This window comes from Neopsephotus bourkii, unplaced genomic scaffold, assembly GCF_033783945.1.
Source record: "Neopsephotus bourkii isolate Nb327-2 ecotype Australia unplaced genomic scaffold, CSIRO-AGI_Nbou_v1 NB_168, whole genome shotgun sequence".
In the NCBI taxonomy this organism is placed as follows: Eukaryota; Metazoa; Chordata; class Aves; order Psittaciformes; family Psittacidae; genus Neopsephotus; species Neopsephotus bourkii.
In genome coordinates, this window is record NW_026900684.1 from 2,819,254 (window position 1) to 2,839,401 (window position 20,148).

Here is a 20,148-nt window from a genome sequence, read left to right on the forward strand (position 1 = left end):
TTATTTTTTCCTGATCTGCTCACTGCCTGCTCTTCCATTACACTGTTAATACAATAACAGTTGTTACGAGCCTAATAACACAGTAGGATCCTGATGGAATAACTTTCAAATTATTTAAATGCACTACTCTGCATCCCAGGGCACATGTATTTTGAATCAGAGTGTTTTCTGGAATCTCTGTGTTTAGGAACAAGAGGCATGCATTTCTTTTAAAGGTTTTATTAATGACTATGAGAAGGACTTATTTTGTGATGGATATGCCCTGAAAATCTTAGAGTGAACAGATTACATTATTAATTTAATAATTTTGCTTATTTTATTAATCTAATGAGTAATTGTTCTGTAAGGTATAAATAGATTCTACCAATCTGTTTTTACTAGGAATAGAATTTTTGTACTTATTTTTGCTCCATTCCATAAAATAGGGATGAATGGGAATCTCAAAAAAGCTGTAAGTAACAATTGTTCAAGGTAGTTTTAAATACTGTTCTGATTTCAGCTGCAGTAATTTTCTTCCTAGTAGCAGGTGCAATGATGTGTTTTGTCTTTAGTCTGAGAGCAATGCTGATAACACACTGATGTTTTAGTTGTTGCTAAGCAGCACTTACCCTGATCAAGGACTTTTCAGTCTCTTATGATCTGACAGTGAGGAGGAGCACAGGAAGCTGGGAGGAAGCAGAGACAGGACAGCTGACCCAAACTAGCCAAAGGGATATTCCATACCACAGCATGTCATGCCCAGTCCAGCATATAAACTGGGGGGAGTCACACAGAAGGGACCAATTGCTGCTCGGGTTGGGCTGGGTATCAGTGGGTGAGGAATAGTATTGTGCATCACTTGTGTTTATTGGGTTTTATTCCTCCCTCTTTTTCCTGTTGCTGTGTTTTACTTCAGTTATTAAACTGTTCTTATCTCAACCCATGGGTTTTACCTTTTCCTGATTTTTCCTCCCTATCCCACTGGACAGGGGGTGAGTAAGTCAGTTGCTCGCTGAGGATAAACCATGACAAATATTTAATACAATTAAAGAAGCTTTGTGTTTTGTGATTTCCAATACACTTGTCTACTGCAGGCTGTCAGAGTAGTAATTTGTGCTACTGCTTTTTAAAAGTACAGAGTCTAATGATGCTTAGTATTAAGTACGGTAATTACATGCCTATCTTCTTTAAACTGACATATTATTAGTCTAAGAGACCATTCACATCTATAAAATATTTTTATTTTATAGGTCTTTTATCTTTTGGAGTAAAAGAGTCTGCATGGGTGAATAAAATTTTCACTGCTATTAACATCTTGGTCCTACTCTTCGTTATGATTGCTGGTTTTGTGAAAGGAGATGCTGACAACTGGAAAATAAGTGAAGAATATCTCATAAACCTTACTGCAATAACAAAGTAATATTTTTAAAAATCAATTTACTTGCTCATATTACAAGGAATTTTCTGTTATACTTGCTTTTGAATCATAGAATAATTAGGATTGGAAAGGACCTTGAGATCATCTAGTTCTAACACCCCTGCCATGAGCAGGGACACCTCACACTAAACCATGTCACTCAAGGCTCTGTCCAACCTGGCCTTGAACACTGCCAGGAATAGAGCATTCACAGCTTCCTTGGGCAACAAGGAATAGTGATATTGCAGGTAATATATCAACTAATAGGTCTTGCTGGGAATGACAAAACCTTTTATTCCTTTAAAAATATTTTTTCTATTTTGTTGTTTGTAGTTTCTTTTAAAAATCGTCTTACTTCATTACTGTTATCTGTAGCTATTTGAGAGGTTACTGGCTTCTCAGCCTTAAAGCACGTAATAACTGTAGTATGTGAGTATGACACGGATTGTGTACATCATTAGTGTTTTAATATATTTTTCCACAAACTGTGAAGTGAGTAAGATGGTAGTTACTTGAATCAGGTACTCTTCTGTTTACTGTCATTTTTGTCTTACAAACCTTAACAACAAAATGTCCTCTTGTGACATTTTGTGAAGTAGAACTCTTTCTTGACAAGAGCATTTTAACATGTATTTCCATACTGGTAGGAGAGGAGAATGGATGTGTTTGCCGTACCAACAGTTAAAAAAGTAAGTTATATTTCTGCTGTATTTCTGTTTTTAATAGGAATTGTTCATCCTATGAGAATGTGACAAGTATATATGGGAGCGGTGGCTTTATGCCATATGGTTTCAGAGGAACATTGGCTGGTGCTGCAACCTGTTTTTATGCTTTTGTAGGATTTGACTGCATTGCAACAACTGGTATAGTATTTATGTGTGTCTATATATGTATACTTATTTCTGTTCAAAATAAATTAATTGTTACTTTCAAAGTCTGGGAAGTGTTTAGTATATATTTTTGTTTTCTGCACAAATCTGTTATTCACCTGCTCACTTTTACAATTCTCTGAGATGAGGTGTTTCTCCTAAATTCTGGCTTGTGTATGGCTAATAGGAAAGGAGTACATTGAACTTACAAATTGGAGGTAAATAACTAGAAATGATAGTCTTTGAATACCCTAGATATACAATGCATTTTATGTCCTTTATTTTACCTCTACTTTCAATGCTATTCTGGCAACAAAATACTGAGAGTTGTTCTGTGTCACTTAGGTTGTTTTCTACAGGTTTTTAAAACTTCTATTATAAATATGATTCCCATGTTTTTTTAGATTAATGGATGATTTGTCTCTGGTGTTATCTTTTAAAGCTGAAGATGAAAATGAGTAAGACTCTGTGGTGGGGCATTTTTTTTTCCTTCTTTTTCAGGAGAAGAGGTCAAGAATCCTCAGAAAGCCATACCCTTTGGAATTGTGGTGTCCCTGCTTGTCTGCTTCATGGCCTATTTTGGAGTTTCAGCTGCACTGACACTTATGATGCCATACTACCTACTAGATGAGAATCCTCTGCCAGCCGCTTTCGAATATGTTGGATGGGGTCCTGCAAAGTATGTTGTGGCAGTGGGATCTCTCTGTGCTTTGTCTACAAGGTAAAGACATTGAAATACTAATTTTATTGGGAAAAGCTGATGAATTATATGTGAATATTTAAATACATGTTCATGCATTCATTTTGAAGGCTCAGTCCATTCAAAGTATTACCAATAAGTGTTATAAGCATGTTTTAGACTTTTGCAGGTCTTCATCACAGTAAGTGCATTAATTTAAGTTCCTTTTTTGAGCTGTACTGTTTTTGAGCTCTACCTCTTTTGCTTATTATCCAAAAGTTGTTTGGTTTTGGTTTTTGGTATTTTTTATTAAACCATGTCAGACGTATGACCTGCAAGTTATCTTTATCAACTGATAAAATAAACCTCACCCACTTTGTTCTTTCTTGCTGTATACTCCTAATGACTCAGCAGCTTTATGGGCTCTGTGTATTTGCAGGCAAAATTGAAGAGATGATTAACTAGCTCCACTCCTCATCTTCGTTGCCTGTCTCTATTTTCCTCCAGTAGCCAGTCTGTCTTCTGATATCATACCAATCCTTGTGGTATCTGTGTGGATATTTGAGATGTAGATTATACCTGTGAAAATATAATTTATTCCCCTTTGTGAAACTATGTATGTAACAACTTAATATGTTAGTTTGATTAAAAAGATGAGGGAGGGCAGGAGATATATCGGTATGTGTTTATCTATATGACACCACATATAATGTAACGTGGTATAAACCCTTTCATGGAATAGAAAATTGCTTGATACTTGAATTTAGGGATAGAAAAATGCTTATGCCAGTCCGCTACCTGAGGTTATGTAGGTCAGGAGTCATTTACATGAGCTTCAGTGATAAGAATACTGGCTGTCTTTCAACAAAGGAAAATTACATGCCTGATGAAGCACTAATGCTAACAGTACTCCAAGATAACCCTGTAAGCTTTAGCCTGAAGATGAGTGCACTGGCTGTGGACAGTTGTTTAAAAGAAAGGAATATTTTGATGCAAGATGATATAAGGTGGTGAGGCACTGGAACAGGCTGATCAAAGAAGTGGTACATGCTCCATCCCCAGCAGTGTTCAAGGCCAGGTTGGACAGAGCTTTGAGCAACATGGTCTAGTGTGAGGCATCCCTGACCATGGCAGGGTGGTTGGAACTAGATGGTCTTAAGGTCTTTTCCAACCTGAGCCATTGTATGATTCTGTGATAGAAAAAGGCAATAATTCCAGAATTACATTAAAAGAATTGTAGGACTGACTGGAGAATGTTGTAGTTTCGCAGTTCAGTCTGGGATTAGTTACTTTCTGTCTAGTTGTCATTGTCCCCTTCAGTTTGGAGGGTTTTACTGAATTTTTCCTCTATATTGATAAGTAGTAAAAGTGATGTATAAGCAGACACTAGATTAAAGAAATTAATACTGAAACCCAAGATGAACTGAGATAGTAAGATGCTTTTTCAGAAATCCAAACTGTTGGTCCCTCCACTGTATTCTGAAGAATTTTATTTACTCATATGGGTAGGTTAATCTTTCAGTCTGTTGACTGACGTCCTTTTATTAGAACAAGAAGAATGAAATGGTATTTCATATTCGCCAATAAGAAAAAAAGTTGGAATTGTTGCTTTTGGTCCATATATTTACCTCTTACTTTGTTACGCTGTGAACTTACTTCGTCAGGGTAAAGACGTTTGTTAATATTTCAGTTATTTATGTGAGTATACTTAAATGAGGGTATGATAAATACATTTTACAAAGCCACAACTGCAAAAAAAATGGCAGGGGATTTTAACAGTATCATTATTTGAAAAATCAATTGTCACCCTGGTTCAGGAAACATTCTTTTTTGGTAGGGCCATTCATACACCAAAATCGGTTCATGTGCGATGAAATTTAACTCTTGTGTCTGACCTTAATGCTTGTGTATCACGAGCATTATAGGAGGTATGTAGCACCTGTGGTTGTAAAAGCTGTGCCTTCTGTAAGTGATACAGTTGATTCCCTAAAGTAAGACAGGCAACCATTCACCTGGTTAAAAACTAGTGTGCTTGCCACAGAGGTTATACTGGCTATGATTTCTCCTTTTGTCCTTTCAGTGTTTCTGATTTTCTTAATTAAAACTATTTCATTTGGAGGGAAAGAAACCACCTAATTTAAGAAATATGTTTAAAAGGAGCTTCAAGTTATCACAGTCTGAAAGCTTTGTGTCTTGCTAATAACAAATCTAAATTAATTAACTTTACTTCTTAAAAAAAAAAAAAGAAACAATCTTTAATGAAGCTTGCTAGAGGTTCTTTAATCGAAAGAAATAATGTGCCCATGGTGCTTACTTTGAATTACTGTTAATTAGCAGCCTCACATGGAAATGTAGAGTGTAAGAGATGCTGCTAATGCTTATTGATTTGCTGCTGCTGCTGACTGACAGACTTTTTCCAGGAATACTAAGGCTTAATTGCGTAGTTAGTGTGACCTGGAACATGATTCAGCTCCACTAATACCCAAGAACTACAGTGATGGCAAGTTATTTTGCTGATCTCAATTCTCTCTGATGAAGCAATTCCACTGCTTAAATTAATAAAAATAAAAAGGGGAGGGGTGCTAATCAGCTTTACAGAGAAAAATGCATTTCTGTTTGTGTCTGATCTGTAGTATCTTGGGATACAGGGCTTTCTGATTTTGTCTTGCAATCATAATTTTTATTTCTATACATGCCATTAATTAACGTTGTTTATCTTGTCCATGATTCAACTCTGCATGTACCGTGTTTGCCATGTTGCATGTGTTTGCTTTTTACTCAGTCTTCTTGGATCCATTTTCCCACTGCCACGTGTAATCTATGCTATGGCGAAGGATGGGTTGCTTTTCAAATGTCTAGCTCAAATCAATTCCAAAACGAAGACCCCACTAGTTGCTACTCTATCGTCTGGTGCAGTAGCAGGTGAGACTAAGAGTTGATCCTTGTAAAGAAAGGTGCACTGCTAAACAAATGCATTGATGGAAATAAACCACTGTTGTGCAGCTTTGATTTGCTTTGGACTGAATTGGTCAAATCTGATTGTTCCCAGGTGAAGTAGGCTACCAGGAAAACTTTTCTTTACCACAGATTTTATATTTATTGGTTAATCTCAAGTGCTTTAAAAACCTAGGTCAAAATAAACAACAACCCAAACCCAAGAACATTAGTCAACTGAACAAAAAACCAAGAGCAGCAACACAGAGCCTAAACCAAAACCATACCTAAACCCATTAACTCTTCCAAGGTTTTTGTGTAGTTGGGTTTACCAGTAAAGCATTGTGCTTTTAATAACCTGTATTTGAACTATACATTTTTCTGTTCTAGTCTTCTCGGCTCTATGTTCCCTTTGCCCCGAATTCTGTTTGCCATGGCACGCGATGGTTTACTCTTTAGTTTTCTTGCCAAAGTGAGTAAGAGGCAGGCACCAGTTTATGCCACCTTGACAGCAGGGGTCATCTCTGGTAAGCTCTCAAAGCCCGTGTTATTTAAAACTGAGATTTAAACACTCTATGCACGTGCATGGTACTTGATATTTTTGAAAAGGGCTGCTGGTTAACTTCCCTTGCATGTACAATGGGAATAAAATTACTGAGTAATCAAAGGGTGTAGGAACTCCAAGTGATACCAATCATGGTGGTGGTGATGGCCTTAATGTCACAGAATTCACAATGATTTTTTTTTAATAGTGGCCCGTTGTATGGTGAATAAACTGGTTACTTAATCTGGGTCCCTTAGGCTTGTGCTCTTCTCACAGGGTTTCCTTGTCTGATGTACACCTATATCTTTATCACACGTATAAGGGGGGGAGGGAATAAATCACTGTTTTATTATAAGACATGAGAAAAAAAAATCTACATTTGCAGCCAGATGAACTTTTGTGTAAAATGCAAAGATTTTTTTTTTTTTTTCCATTTTCTGCTAAACAAAATGATTCTGGTTTTGTATAGGCTTACCAAGTCGTGGTTGAGGGGTATGTGTGTGTCTTGGGGGTTATATGTGTATCCCTTACATGCACACTTTACCAAAACAGCATTTTGGGAGCTGTTGCCAACGCCTAATGTTTCACAAAGAGAAATTCTTAACATGTAAGTGTTTCAGTTTTGTCCATGCTTCTTGCAAAGGTACATGTAACTGTTCCCAAATTCCGTTGCCATTTCAGTGGGGTGTCTAATGACACAGGAAAACTGGAACCTCTAGATGTAATTCAAATATGAAATACATGCTTTATAAGATTTAGCAACTCTGGCTACAATTTATGTAAAATAAGAGATTCAGAACTGAAAATAAAATAATTCTAGTCAGGGTCATCCTCAGATGCCACAAGACTGGCACTGCTCATGCTGTATACTTGGCAATAATGTGGGAAGGCATAGGCATTGTCTGGATAGTGCCCACATAAAGCATTATTACCAGTCACTTTTGGTCAGAGTGCAAATAAATTGCTTAGGATTAATTTTATTGTTTTGGCTTTGTTATTTCAATTCATAATATTGAGATACTCCCTTATAATAATTTGGAAGTGCAGTTCTGTGAGATTAAATTAACATCTTTATCTGAAATCACAGGAATGATGGGGAGAAAGAAAACCGTACTGCCCAGCTGGTAAACTGATTGATGTGGTTACACAGCCCTGACTATAGCTATGCAGCAGCCATCACTTGCACTGCTTTTAGACAGTTTGGGGAATTTGGTGTGCCAACAACTTGCCTGGAGACAGCTTTATCTACTGCTGGAAAAGCAGTAATTTCTTCTTCTATTTTTAAAAAGATGCATATTTGGTAATGTGTGGTCATAAATAGTTTTGACAGAATAGTTACTGATGTATGCAACAGCTTTTATTATCTGTCTTTTCATACATAGCATGGGTAGTTTCATAGCTTTAAGAAACGTTAAGATTAGGTGTTTGGCCCCTTAATTACAGTTATCAGGCAAAGACTAGAGCTGAGGCAAATTGTCACGTGTTATTACTGTGACTTACCTTTTCACAGGTGGCAATCATGATTGCAAAACTCTGTACATAGCAAAATGTTCTTCTGTCAGTCCAAGGTTTCACCATAAATTAATCTACCATTGTTTCTTGCCTACAGATTTATTAACAATCACATGAATATTATATAAAGTATTTCTGAATATAGAAAAATCTGTGTATATATACATGCAGTGTGTAAAGACTATGTTTAATAGTTTCTTTTGATGTTGAGGTTACTAAGGAATCAAAAGATTAAGTATTTTTAGATTCTTTCTGCATGTCAATGATGTTAAAGAATACAAATATTTCAAGAGGTTCTTTGACCGCATGTACTCCAATTCAGTTGGAGTTAGCCTTTCATTTACTGACGACTTGTGCCAGTTTCTCTATGAGCTATGTGTGTCTGTGTGCAAACAGCATTGACAAAAAAGACATTCCATAATATCCAAAAGACACTGGTGTTAACTTTTATAAACACAAAGACTGCTATAATTACACTTGGTATCATGGAAGTTTCTGCCTCTGATTTCAATGATCTTAATATTAGTTCTTGTGAGAACTTGATAGCTTTTCCTGAAGGCCACTTAAACCTAACTTTTCTTTTTAGTAAGATATTTTAAAAAATAAATTTAAAAACCCCTACAAAACTATTTTATTTGCGATAACTCCTAAAAGTCCTCTTTACATAGAGCTCGCTTTCACCTCAGCAGAAATTTTACACACTGGTCACTTACTGGGTCAGATCACTTTTCCTTAGTTTTGCAGTGGGATACGTCTTCTCAGCTTTGGTGAGATTCTGTTGCAGGATCTGAACCTTATTCTATGGAAATGTATTTTTAAAGTAGCCACAATACAAGAAGCCATGTATGCAAATACATTCAAGTAAGTCCAATACAAAGTGCCTGATTATGCAGCATGACTGTAGGGTTCATCAGTGCGTATCTATATGAATGAGATTCCCAGCTGTAGGGAATTAGCTTTGGGAATGTTGGCGATGACTTCAAAAATATGTTTTTAAGGAGTAGCATGATTTCACTCGTATTGCTGTCAGTAAAACAATGTAAAGTTAAACAGCGGCCAGATTTTAAAATATTATCTCTCAATATGTCTTAATATCAAACTTAGTACTTATGGTTGGACTCAATGATCTGAAAGGTCTTTTCCAGCCTAAGCCATTCTATGATTCTGTGTCAGTCTCATATAAATTTAGCATTTTCCTTTCTCTTCTTTTTTTAGCTATGATGGCATTTCTGTTTGACCTAAAGGCTTTAGTGGACATGATGTCTATTGGTACACTTCTTGCTTATTCACTTGTGGCAACCTGTGTCCTTATTCTTAGGTGAGTCAAAAACATCCTTTTGTATTCGACTGTGTTTTATTTTGTGTTGGTCACTATATACACAGAAGTGACATTTACAGAGTGTGTTATTTGCTAGATAGCTCAATGGTTAAAAATTAGCTATATGTGTATAGACAATCACTAAGAAGCAGCTTTAATTCAGTTCAAATTCATTGTTGCAATAATTTACACTTTAAAAAAGAAGACTGTGTTATTCCATAGTGAATTATTTAAAACATATTTTTAAAAATATACTTAGATTTTAACAAGGCAGGTGTAAAATTTCAGTTTATGCCAGTTATGGGGCCTCTTACAGTACATGAAGCAAGTCAGAAAGGTGCCCCCTCCCCTTCCCTACCATTGACCACCAGACTCTGTCACCTATTTTTGTATGAGACTGATCATATATCTGACTTCTTGGTGCTTTTATGTAGCTTTAAAAAATGTACCAAAACCTCCCAAGCCCCAGCAAAAATTGAGTTGCCATATTTTGTTTATATATGATGGTGACTAACAATATATGCTGCTGCAGTGCATTTCTAAATTGGGAAATCCTAAACCTCTACTGCCAATAATTTAGTATTTAAATACACTCCTAGAGTCATATTGCTTCAAATCCCAAAGTAAGCTTTATTTTTTTCTACTATGTTCTTTGTTTTATGCATAGGTACCAACCCAGTTTAAGTTATGAGCAACCAAAATATTCCCCAGAAAAAGCAGCTTTGGCTGCATCTGAAAGGGAATCTGCAGTAAGCGAATCACAGATAAATATGATACAAGAGAAACAGTTCAGTCTTCAGGCGCTGATTAATCCATCCACTTTACCTACTGAGCAAACTGCAACTACAGTTAACTTCTTAGTGGGTCTGTTAGGTAAGTATTCAGCTGTCCAAACTCATGTAATACATTAACATAAATAATGGAATTTTACTAAAGGCAAAATTAAAAATCCAGTGATAACATGCCTTCTTTCAGTCATAATTAATGTGTCATTCTGCAGAATGCTTTTATACTTCTTGATGGCTCTAATCTGTAGTGTGGTATATTTTCCTTTAATTAAGCATTTTCACAATAACATTTCGTACTGAAGACCTGCTATCATTCTTCTTAAAGCTATCTTCCTCATCAATGCAGAGATTAAGTGACCTTTTTCTTATTTTCATCATTTTGTCTTCACACAGCTTGCTTGGTTTGTGGTTTAAGTGTCCTCACTACATACATGAATCATTCCATTGCTAACTTGGAGCTATGGAGTATTGGCCTTCTTGCTGTGTTCATGACATCCTTCATAGTTACCATTCTTCTCATCCAAAGGCAGCCTCAGAACCAGCACAAAGTGGCCTTTATGGTGAATAACATATTTTCTATGTGATTCTAATGAGACGTTTGGATGTCTTCTAACAAGTGGGAGAGGGGCACTGCCACTATTTCAGGTTTTTTGGTGAAAGTAAGAGTAGTGGATGGTCATGGTTGAATTGTGAGCCTGTGCAGCCCAGTCCAGACCTTCTCAGGACTAGAGAAAAGGTTTTATTGCCCACAGATGGAATGTATAACATGCATAGGAGCATGGCTGCAGAAAATGGCTGTATCGCTGATGTTGATATGAACAGCTGCTATTATAACAAGGAGGCCTGACAGCACTGATCATCTAGATATTCCTTTAGGTACATCCTCAAAAGTGATTCAAGCAGTTTTAGACCTCAAGTATTTAGAAACTGGAAAATGATTCAGAAACTGATCAGTGTACAATCTCTGGTCTGTGCTGTGGGCAATACCATAGACCACAGTACAGTTCATACCCTCCAGAGTATAAACCTTTTATCTTCAGCTTTCATTTACATTCTAAGATTAGAAATAATAAAGTACAGTGGTCAAGGTCTAGGACTCCAGTGGAGCTGGGAGGCATTTCAGAAGGAAGGGATATATTAAAAATATATAATATTTTTCAGTTGTAGAAACAGGAATTCATTAGTATATGTTCAGTACAAACTGGAAAGTTTTTCTACACAGTCTTAGAAAATATATGTTAAACATAATGTATTTCAAGAATCTAAGATATGTAGAAACGGGTTGTTAAACCTAGTGAAGAAGAAAATGTTAATATATTCCAATAAAAAATCCACCTCAATTCTTTTTTACTGATTAGATGTGTCACTTCTAGTGTGTGTTGTGTAACTGAAGTGTGCCATGCCAGAAATTATATTTAATACATATGTACTAAACATTTCCTTTTAGGTTCCACTAGTGCCGTTTTTGCCATCATTAAGTATCCTGGTAAATATTTACTTGATGGTACAATTAAGTGGAGATACTTGGATCAGGTTTAGCTTCTGGATGGCACTTGGTAGGTACTTGTGTTCATTTCAGTCACTTTTCATATTAAAACTCACTGATCCCATATTAGGACATTTGATTCTATTCATTTAAATACTTGAAAAGAATTCTGTTTTAATAAAGGTCAGCTGATATTTCTCATCAAAAATAGAACATGCTTCAGAAGTAGTATTTATATGCAGCCAAAAAAATAAGTACAGTTTTGAGGTAATAGAAAGAATCTAAGTTACAGGACTAATTCAAGAAGCCACATTTTTTCCCTTAATAAAGTGGTGCAGAAACCTGTTACAAACAGGTATACCAGTCATTCTCCTTTAAGATGTGGAAAATTGTATTAATTCAATCTAGATATAAATTAGAGACAGTAGTTTTCATGACCTACTAGAGCATTTAATTACACAAAGATGATACAGTGCAATTTCCATAGGAAAAGGAAAGACCTGAAGCATGAGCTTTGATTCCGATACCTGAAGAAACTTGCTTTGGAAAATATGTTCAGCCAGAGAAAGTAATAATTAACCATTTTTTAATGCACTACTTGTCTGTTTTCCTTTTGGTAGGCTTCCTCATTTACTTTGCCTATGGTATCAGACACAGTCTTGAAGGTCATCGTAGCAATGGAGATGATGAGTCTTGTTCAGAAAATAGTGGGTTGCAAGAAAAGAACCCTGTGGAAGAAGTGGATGAACCTGAAAATGCAAATGAAAGTGATCAGTTTCTTGCACATGAAAGGACAAGTGAATGTTAATCTATGCCAGCATGCAAGTCTTTTAGACCTTTAACTGACATTTTACTTGTGGATTGAAATTTCAAAAGCTTTCTGCCAACGTTGTGCCTCTTGAAAGTGTTTACTACAAGGCCTGTCTGATATTTTGGACACGCTGCTAATGCATCTTCAATGTTTCAAAGCTGACAGCATGGAGATTAATATTTAAACTAAAAAAAAAACAACAAAACCCAACCAAAAGAAATACCCTTTGGCAAGCAAAATTTTGGACGTATTGTTTGAACTATCATCCAAAATCATGGGCAATCATAAAATACAAAGAATTTTAGAGCTGCCTTCAAGAAGTTCTGAATATTGGATGCCTTCTCCTTATCTCTGTTACGTGTTTTGGTTGCAATCTGATAGCTCTCTTCTTTCTACAGATGTAATTCACATGGGAGACAAATTCCAGACAAGGCTGGAAGGTATCTGCAAAATGAATGGTAATTGTACAGATCTTATAGTTTGCAAAAATTAGAAGATCCTATATATATGTAAAAAGAAGTAATTGCTTATCTTTACTAATCAGTAGTCATAGAGAACTCAAATGATAAAGGTTCTTCAAAGGCCTTGAGTCCCTCTAAATAGTATTCCAGATTTCTACTCACATGAATTCCTTTCCTTTCAGATATGCTTTGTGTATAAAATAATACTCCCAAGAGGAGCTATGGGTTGGGTTTTTTTCTGCAAAAGAATCTGGGAAATAATGTGTTGGTCACAGTATTGACAGTGACATTAGGTATGTGATTTAGCAAGTATTGTGCTTTTGATTTCCGAAGAGCCAGGTTTTTATCCCTGACTATATGACTTGGTACTGACATACAGCAGTCATCAAGTTTTCTTCCTTACTACTCATTTATTCCTGTATATTCTGTTCTCCTTTATCATGTGCCAGAGCTGATATTTCTCAGATTAGTTGTTGCACGTTGCTTCTCCTCAAGAAAAGTTAATGCACAAAATCCCAGCCTTCCTTTCAGATGGAAGGGGAGGTTAAGGAAACAGAGGACCAGGCTCTGGAAAACATCCTTGTCAAAACAGTATTTCAGCGCTTCATGAAGCCTTAAGCACATGTTAGCACAGCAGCTTTTTGTGAGCCAAGCCTACATCCGCAGATCCATTCATGTGGGTAGAATAGAAGAGTTAAGGTTGGAAAGGACCTTAAGTTCATCTAGTTCCAGCCCCCCTGCCATGAGAAGGGACACCTCACATTAAACCATGTCACCCAAGGCTCTGTCCAGCCCGGCCTTGAACACCACCAGGGACGGAGCATTCACAGCCTCCCTGGGCAACTCATTCTTCCAGTGCCTCACCACCCTTACAGTAAAGAATTTCCTCCTTATATCCAATCTAAACTTCCCCTGTTTAAGTTTTAACCCATTACCCCTTGTCCTATCACTACAGTCCCTAATGAAGAGTCCCTCCCCAGCATCCCTTCAGATACTGAAAGGCTGCTATGAGGTCTTCACGCAGCCTTCTCTTCTCCAGGCTAAACAGCCCCAACTTTCTCAGCCTGTCTTCATACAGGAAGTGCTCCAGTCCCCTGATCATCCTCATGGCCCTCCTCTGGACTTGTTCCAAGAGTTCCATGTTGTTTTTATGTTGAGGACACCAGAACTACACACAATACTCCAGGTGAGGTCTCATGAGAGCAGAGTAGAGGGGCAGGATCACCTCCTTTGACCTGCTGGTCACGCTTCTTTTGATGCAGGCCAGGATACGGTTGGCTTTCTGGGCTGCGAGACTATCCAAATGCTAATTTATGTAAAGAATCAAATTATTGCAGCTGGGTGAAAAATGATTTTAAAGCTGGGGAAAATGAAACTGTTCTTTCAACATAAGTTATGTTACCTATCAAAGGCACGCAGGCATTTTAACACTTTCTCAGCCAGTAGTAGTCTCAAGTCCAGTGAAGGTTTCCACAATATGATGTTATTTTGCAAGAATGTATTTATAAAAATTACTTCTTGAAGTATGACCTGTCTTGGGCTTTCTCATGGAGAGTTGCCATCTGGTGCCAGTGCTCATCATTGGTGTTAATCTCTATTGTTAGCAATAAAAACTTTAGATGCCATGAGAGCTATGTTGGCTGACAGTGAAAAGTACTTTTTTATAATAGCTGGAATTTCACAAAAAAAAAAAAAGAAAAGGAAATAGTTAAGCTGTTTCTGTATTTCTCCTTTTTCACAGCAGTAGATTAACACTTTTTAATATTAGAACAACTTCTGTTGTAAAACACTAGCGTGCCTAAACGCTGAATGGCAGAAGGCTTCTTGACAGAAACCCCTGCAGACAGAAAACCAGGTGGGGTACCGAGGCTGGTATCTCACCTTGGAGCAGGAGGTTTTCAGCCTGATGCCTTCTTTCTCAGCTTGTACTGGGAGAGAAGGGTCGTGCAGTGCTGACAGCAGCCAGTGGATAGACGTGTGCTGTTGCACGAGTGACCTCTACTGGCTACACGGCATTAGGAGTAGCAATCGGAAAATTTTAAGCGGCATTGTAACTGAGTCCCCAGCGTATACATCCTCTAACTGCAGCTGCTGTTGTCCGTTGTTGTTGGTGGTCCCCAGAAACGGAAGGGGCTCAGTGGATGAGGAAAAACTATAGGGTAGGTGGCAATGGGATACTGCTTTCTAATACATCCTGATCTATCCAGAACTGATAACAAATTACAGCCGCTTCTTTTCACGACTGGTTATTGCTTTACAAATGCCATTAAGGAAAGACTCAAATCTCACATTTGACTAATAAAAATAGATGATATGCCAAGTAAATATTCAGTTGATGGGAAAGGACAGGAATTCTCAGGGCAGTTTGTAGAGATATTGATAACTTTCAATACCTTTATTCAGTAACTGAAAGAGCTGTCTATGTCAGTTGGATCTGCTGTTTTAATTTTACTTCTCAACTGGGACCCACTTTTATGCAAAAAATGACAGAAGAACTGTATGTTTTTGTTTGAAATAGTAGAAATGTAAGACTTTCCAGGCTCTTGAAAGGAACCCAATGTAGTAATTCTTAGATATGTCAAAACAAAGGTTTTATAAATAAGTAACCAGAAAGTTAATTAAATGAATGTATGTTCTGTTGGTTTTAATCCAATAAGTATCTGAAATAGAGAAGCTGATGCTTTTCCTCATCAGCTACAACTCTGTTGAGCATGGCCTCTTCAGTTCTTATACTTCTGGAGGACATTCTTAACTTGTCTTGCCCATGCTCTCCAAATCCTCAGCTGTAAAAAATATGCTGTTGCTGTGGAAGTGAGTGCTCAGGTAAAGCTTTTTCATGATTTCTTTAGAAGCCTACAGTGGAAAACAGCTCTTTTAAAATCTCTTGCACATCTCAGCATGTGGGAGGCAGAGCCTTCCTTTTTCCTATGGTTGCTGATGTTGCAGAGCAGGCAAGCCAGGCTCCCAAGATGCAAACTGCTGCTGTTCTGTGACGTGAAAGTAAGACCCCATTCGTACCCAAGCCCAACATATAGAATATATGTTTGCATGCCTGTCTATGTGTTCACATCTGTCTGATATTATCCCATAGTTATTTTGATGTACTGGTTAAAATAACTTCTGTGCTGCACTGGAATTTTCCTTTGAAGGGATTCTGTCAATATAATACACTTCTGACTATTAGCTAAGACTTTTGGAAATAATTACAAAAAATACATTTTCTAGCTTATTTAGCTAATGGATGTGTCAGCACTTTGTGTATTGACAGTTTCCCATATCATCTGTATGAATATTTCTCCCCCTGCTTAGAGAAATTAATTATATGAAAATAAAAGAAGGTGTTCTGTACAAATGTTGTTAAGGGAGATGGGAGCAGCTGCAGCACAGGAACTATCCACCTAACTACTGAGATATAAAAGGAAATCATGGGGTATTTCAGATGCTTCAACTGTTCACAGCTGATTTATATTTGTGTATAGCTAAAGTCATTATTAGGCAGTGGCTGAGTAAGAACACGACAAGCCAGAAATCAGATATTTATGCTAATTTTGGACTATATTTGTATGTGCAGTCTTGAAATTCCAGATGCTTTAGTGGTATTTTGCAGGAGCAATGGACATGGCATGGTAGTCCTTACACAGGAGCTGTGTATGAAACAAATCCTGATTGTGTTCTTGCATTTACTGTATGTGTATTTTCAGAGAGAGGAGCTGAAAGCATGAGTTCAGTGGAATTAAATGATTGTTATTTTTTAACATGGTTGTTGATATTGTAAATTGTTCTGTACAGATAACAATGGTATGTATTAATTCAAAGTATCTATTATTGGCGGTAGCTTATTGGGGTTTTGTTTCTTTGTAGAAAAAATCCTCCAAAAACATTACTTGCATTGGTACATTCTGGATGTGACTTTAGATAGATGAATTATTCTTATCCAGTTGGATTTAAGAAAGTAAGCCAAAGCATATTTAAGGGAGAACAAATAAATCTTTTTTGTTCTGAGGGATAAGAGTTATAAAACATTTCTGTATAGTTCATGTTAACTGAAGCAATCTTCTTGTAGTATTCCAGTCCAAATCCTGCAATAGGAAATTTTATAAGGTACCTTAGATGTCATTGTCTTTTATCCTGGATAAACCCATTTTGTTAGTAATAGTATGTTTTTGCTTCACAACAAATGCTGGTTAGATTCCTGAAATCTGTGTATCATGTTTATGTCACAATGTGTTGAAGCCCTTTATATTACCTGCTGTTAGAGTGCTATCAGTAATAAATGTCAATTGTAGTGATATAGAGTAACTTATGTACTTACATATGAATTTAACTATGCCACCCACAAACTTAAAATGATACAATGAATTTAGAATCAAAACATGGTAAAGTTTAAATATATATTCTATATTTTATTAGATCATAAATATACAAATCTAGCCACCTTCCCCCTAAAATTGATGCAGATATTTTTATATATATATATTTAAGAAATGAAAGGTATACTGTTTTCATGGATGTTTTAATAAGTGCCAATATGAAATGTGCCATAAGCATCCTGAGATACCAAAAGCAGAACAACCTGGGTGAAATTTGTGACAGTGCAAGAAATCTGTGCGGGACTGTGCAATTGTTTTAATCAGATGTGATGCCTTTGATATGGGGGTGCATTTTGTACAGTAGGAATTTAATTCACATGACAGCTGGCACACGTTATTTGATTACAGAGAAAAACTAACAGCACCTTTTAATGCTCTCAGGTCCTAATTCTTTCTAGACTTGCCAGGAAGTCTGTACCAGTTGCAGTGTGCTCATTTAAAGCACTGAGATTACTCAGTGTTAGACAAATACAATAAAGTAAGTGGAATTTCATATAATGTAGGATACTTGTATTTTGTTTTTAATTACCTGTGCCTTTAGTATATCTTTCTGGTATATGTTTTGAGAACCTCTGCATTTTTAGTAGCTGCACCTTTCAAAAGCTAACTATAATGCCTTTACCATCTCCTGACAAGTTTTGCATTCGAGTTTTAGAAATTTTGAAAACTTTAGCTAAGTTGAAGGTTTCTGTGCATAGACATGCATTACTAAAAACTATATGTATAAATATCTTTATTTTTATTGTCATTTGGACAAGTTCTGTTTGTATGTTTTCATTGAGCCTGGTGCCAAGTAAACTCCTGCTTTACCACGTTTAGTTGGAGTCAGGACAATGGATAAAAGGATTTGAATGTTCAGGAGGGATATTTTTCTTTTGTGTTACCAGAAAGTAAAGCATGAAATGTGTTACATATCTTTAAGAGTAATTATATTTTAAAGAACAGTAGTGCTCATATCCATTTTAGCTTTTCTCTTTGTTCATATGTACATTGTAGTGATTATTTCTGTATTATATCTGCTGAGCATATGAAATGTAGATAGAATGATTATGATGCAACTTAAGGTACAAATTCATATTTCATCAAAGTGCTCTACCAAAATGAAAAGTCTTGAATTTTTATGAATGTAAAAATGCTTATATTTAAGAATATGGTGCTTGTTTTTTCACTTTCACAATACAGTTTTAATCACTGATATTTTTAGTTACCTTTGTTCCAAATTCTGATGGAAATTACATTGCTCTTCATTTACTGTAAAATGTGCTTCATGGGACAATGATTGTGCATTTGTTCCATATTTTTTTTAAATAAAGCTGAATATTACTTGTACTTCATCCTGTAACCTAATTCTCTCTGTAACCCCTGTTACCACTGTAGTTTTAGTAAACACTAAAATTATCATTAGTATGTCAATTATCTCATCATGACATCATACAAACCATAAATCATTTAAAATAAAAAACATGATAACTTGTCTGATTTTACAGAGGGAAAAAAAACAACCATGTTTCATGTTTAAGTCTTATTTTTGCAGTAGTCCAGAGATGGGGATAGTAGCAGTGTTTGTTTCATACTTGCTTTCAAGACCTCAGGAAGACACTGAAATAGAGAATAACACCCTTTGATTTGGGCACTGTGTCTTATGGTGCCAAACCAGAGCTGATGACAGGTTTGATTTCCAGAGGGAGTGAACAGCTCTCAGCATTCATGGTGCTCAACGTTCTGAAGCACCAAGCCTTGCCCTGGCAGCATCTAGCCTCAAAGTTGGATGGATAAAAAACCCTGTTGTCTCTTTTTTCTCTTTTCTGGGGGGAAGGGAGGGAAAGAAAAAGAAAATAACTCCCTCAACTTTGAACAGTAGTGTGGTTATATCGGGAGAACAAAAGCATGAACTAGAACTATGTTGACGCGGGAGTCACGGACAACGCAGGAACGATCAATGTGATCAGCAAGTGCCGATTTATTACAAAGCTTTAACTCCTTATATACTATTTCTTACAGGCACTTACAGTTATTTGGCATATTATGATTAGATACATGTCTTGAAGACCCTTAGCGACTAAAACATAATTGGTTAAGCACAGGTGTGAGAACTTGACCTCGAAAGCTTGCCAGCAGTCCACAGTTCTCATAACTCAGTGAATTACAGCTGCTTCTTGTCTTGCTTGCTTAAGCTTCCTCGGGACTCTCACGGCCTTGCTGTATCTTTCAGGATTATTCAGAGTTTATGTACCAATTATCCATTATCCTGTGAGAATGGTCTCCACAGAACTAGATGATCTTAAGGTCCTTTCCAACCCTAACTATTCTGTGATTCTATGAGTATACTGTACTTCTATGTAATTCCTTACAAAGATTTCAAATGATTAATGATTGTACACACGATTTACCAAGACTGACCTTGAAAATCAGGGTCCTATGAAGCAGTGGTAATATGGCCACTGATTTAAATGAAAACAAGTCATTCTGCGAGTATCACATTTAAAGCACTGGGCTGAAAAGATGTATTTAATATATCAGTTTACTCATGTTGAGAGCTAGGGTCACTAAAAGAAGGTTTACATTAGTTCTTCTGATGTGACTATAAATGAAGATGTAACTTTTTTTTATGCACACCCATTTAAAACTAAGAAACTTAAAAATCATAAAAATCACTTTATTTCTTCATTATACACATCTATACAGGAAAAAAGGTTGCCAGCTTAAACGTTTCTTAAAATTAGTGCAGCCTGAGTGTTATTTCAAAGTGCTATTACCATGTTTTCCAAAATACACTAACACTTGGAGCTCAGTCATCATTAGATCATTGACCTACCATGTGTATGAAAGGAAAAGGGAAATTTGACCCAGGAAGGCACATAAGAATTTTAACTAGCAGTTTTGCAGATGACAGACAAAACCCCACTCTTTTCAGAACATAAAACTTGGTGGTATTCTAACAGTTTAAAGTGGGAAAGACTTTTAAAATACCTTGTAGCAA

General features: G+C 36.4%; 1 protein-coding gene and 1 long non-coding RNA gene across 6 annotated transcripts in view; both read left to right on the forward strand.

The window, feature by feature from the left end:
- The window catches only part of SLC7A2 (solute carrier family 7 member 2), a 53,322-nt gene extending 40,769 nt beyond the window's left edge, over positions 1-12,553 (forward strand). For 4 of the 5 annotated variants that reach the window (XM_061370931.1, XM_061370936.1, XM_061370927.1 and 1 more), the window contains exons 4-12: positions 1,230-1,395; positions 2,123-2,259; positions 2,767-2,986; positions 5,727-5,866; positions 9,150-9,252; positions 9,920-10,125; positions 10,434-10,600; positions 11,488-11,596; positions 12,147-12,553. In XM_061370931.1, coding sequence (XP_061226915.1) covers positions 1,230-1,395; positions 2,123-2,259; positions 2,767-2,986; positions 5,727-5,866; positions 9,150-9,252; positions 9,920-10,125; positions 10,434-10,600; positions 11,488-11,596; positions 12,147-12,334 — 1,436 coding nt within the window. In that variant the 3' untranslated portion in view covers positions 12,335-12,553. Of the gene's footprint in view, positions 1-1,229; positions 1,396-2,122; positions 2,260-2,766; positions 2,987-5,726; positions 5,867-6,268; positions 6,406-9,149; positions 9,253-9,919; positions 10,126-10,433; positions 10,601-11,487; positions 11,597-12,146 lie in introns of all 5 variants that reach the window. The other variant, XM_061370949.1, reaches the window with a different exon arrangement.
- The window catches only part of LOC133221866 (uncharacterized), a 120,322-nt gene extending 101,825 nt beyond the window's left edge, over positions 1-18,497 (forward strand). Inside the window, exon 2 of the long non-coding RNA XR_009728080.1 lies at positions 14,248-18,497. This is a non-coding gene — a long non-coding RNA (uncharacterized LOC133221866). The remainder of the gene's footprint in view (positions 1-14,247) is intronic.
- The last annotated feature ends 1,651 nt before the right edge of the window (positions 18,498-20,148 follow it).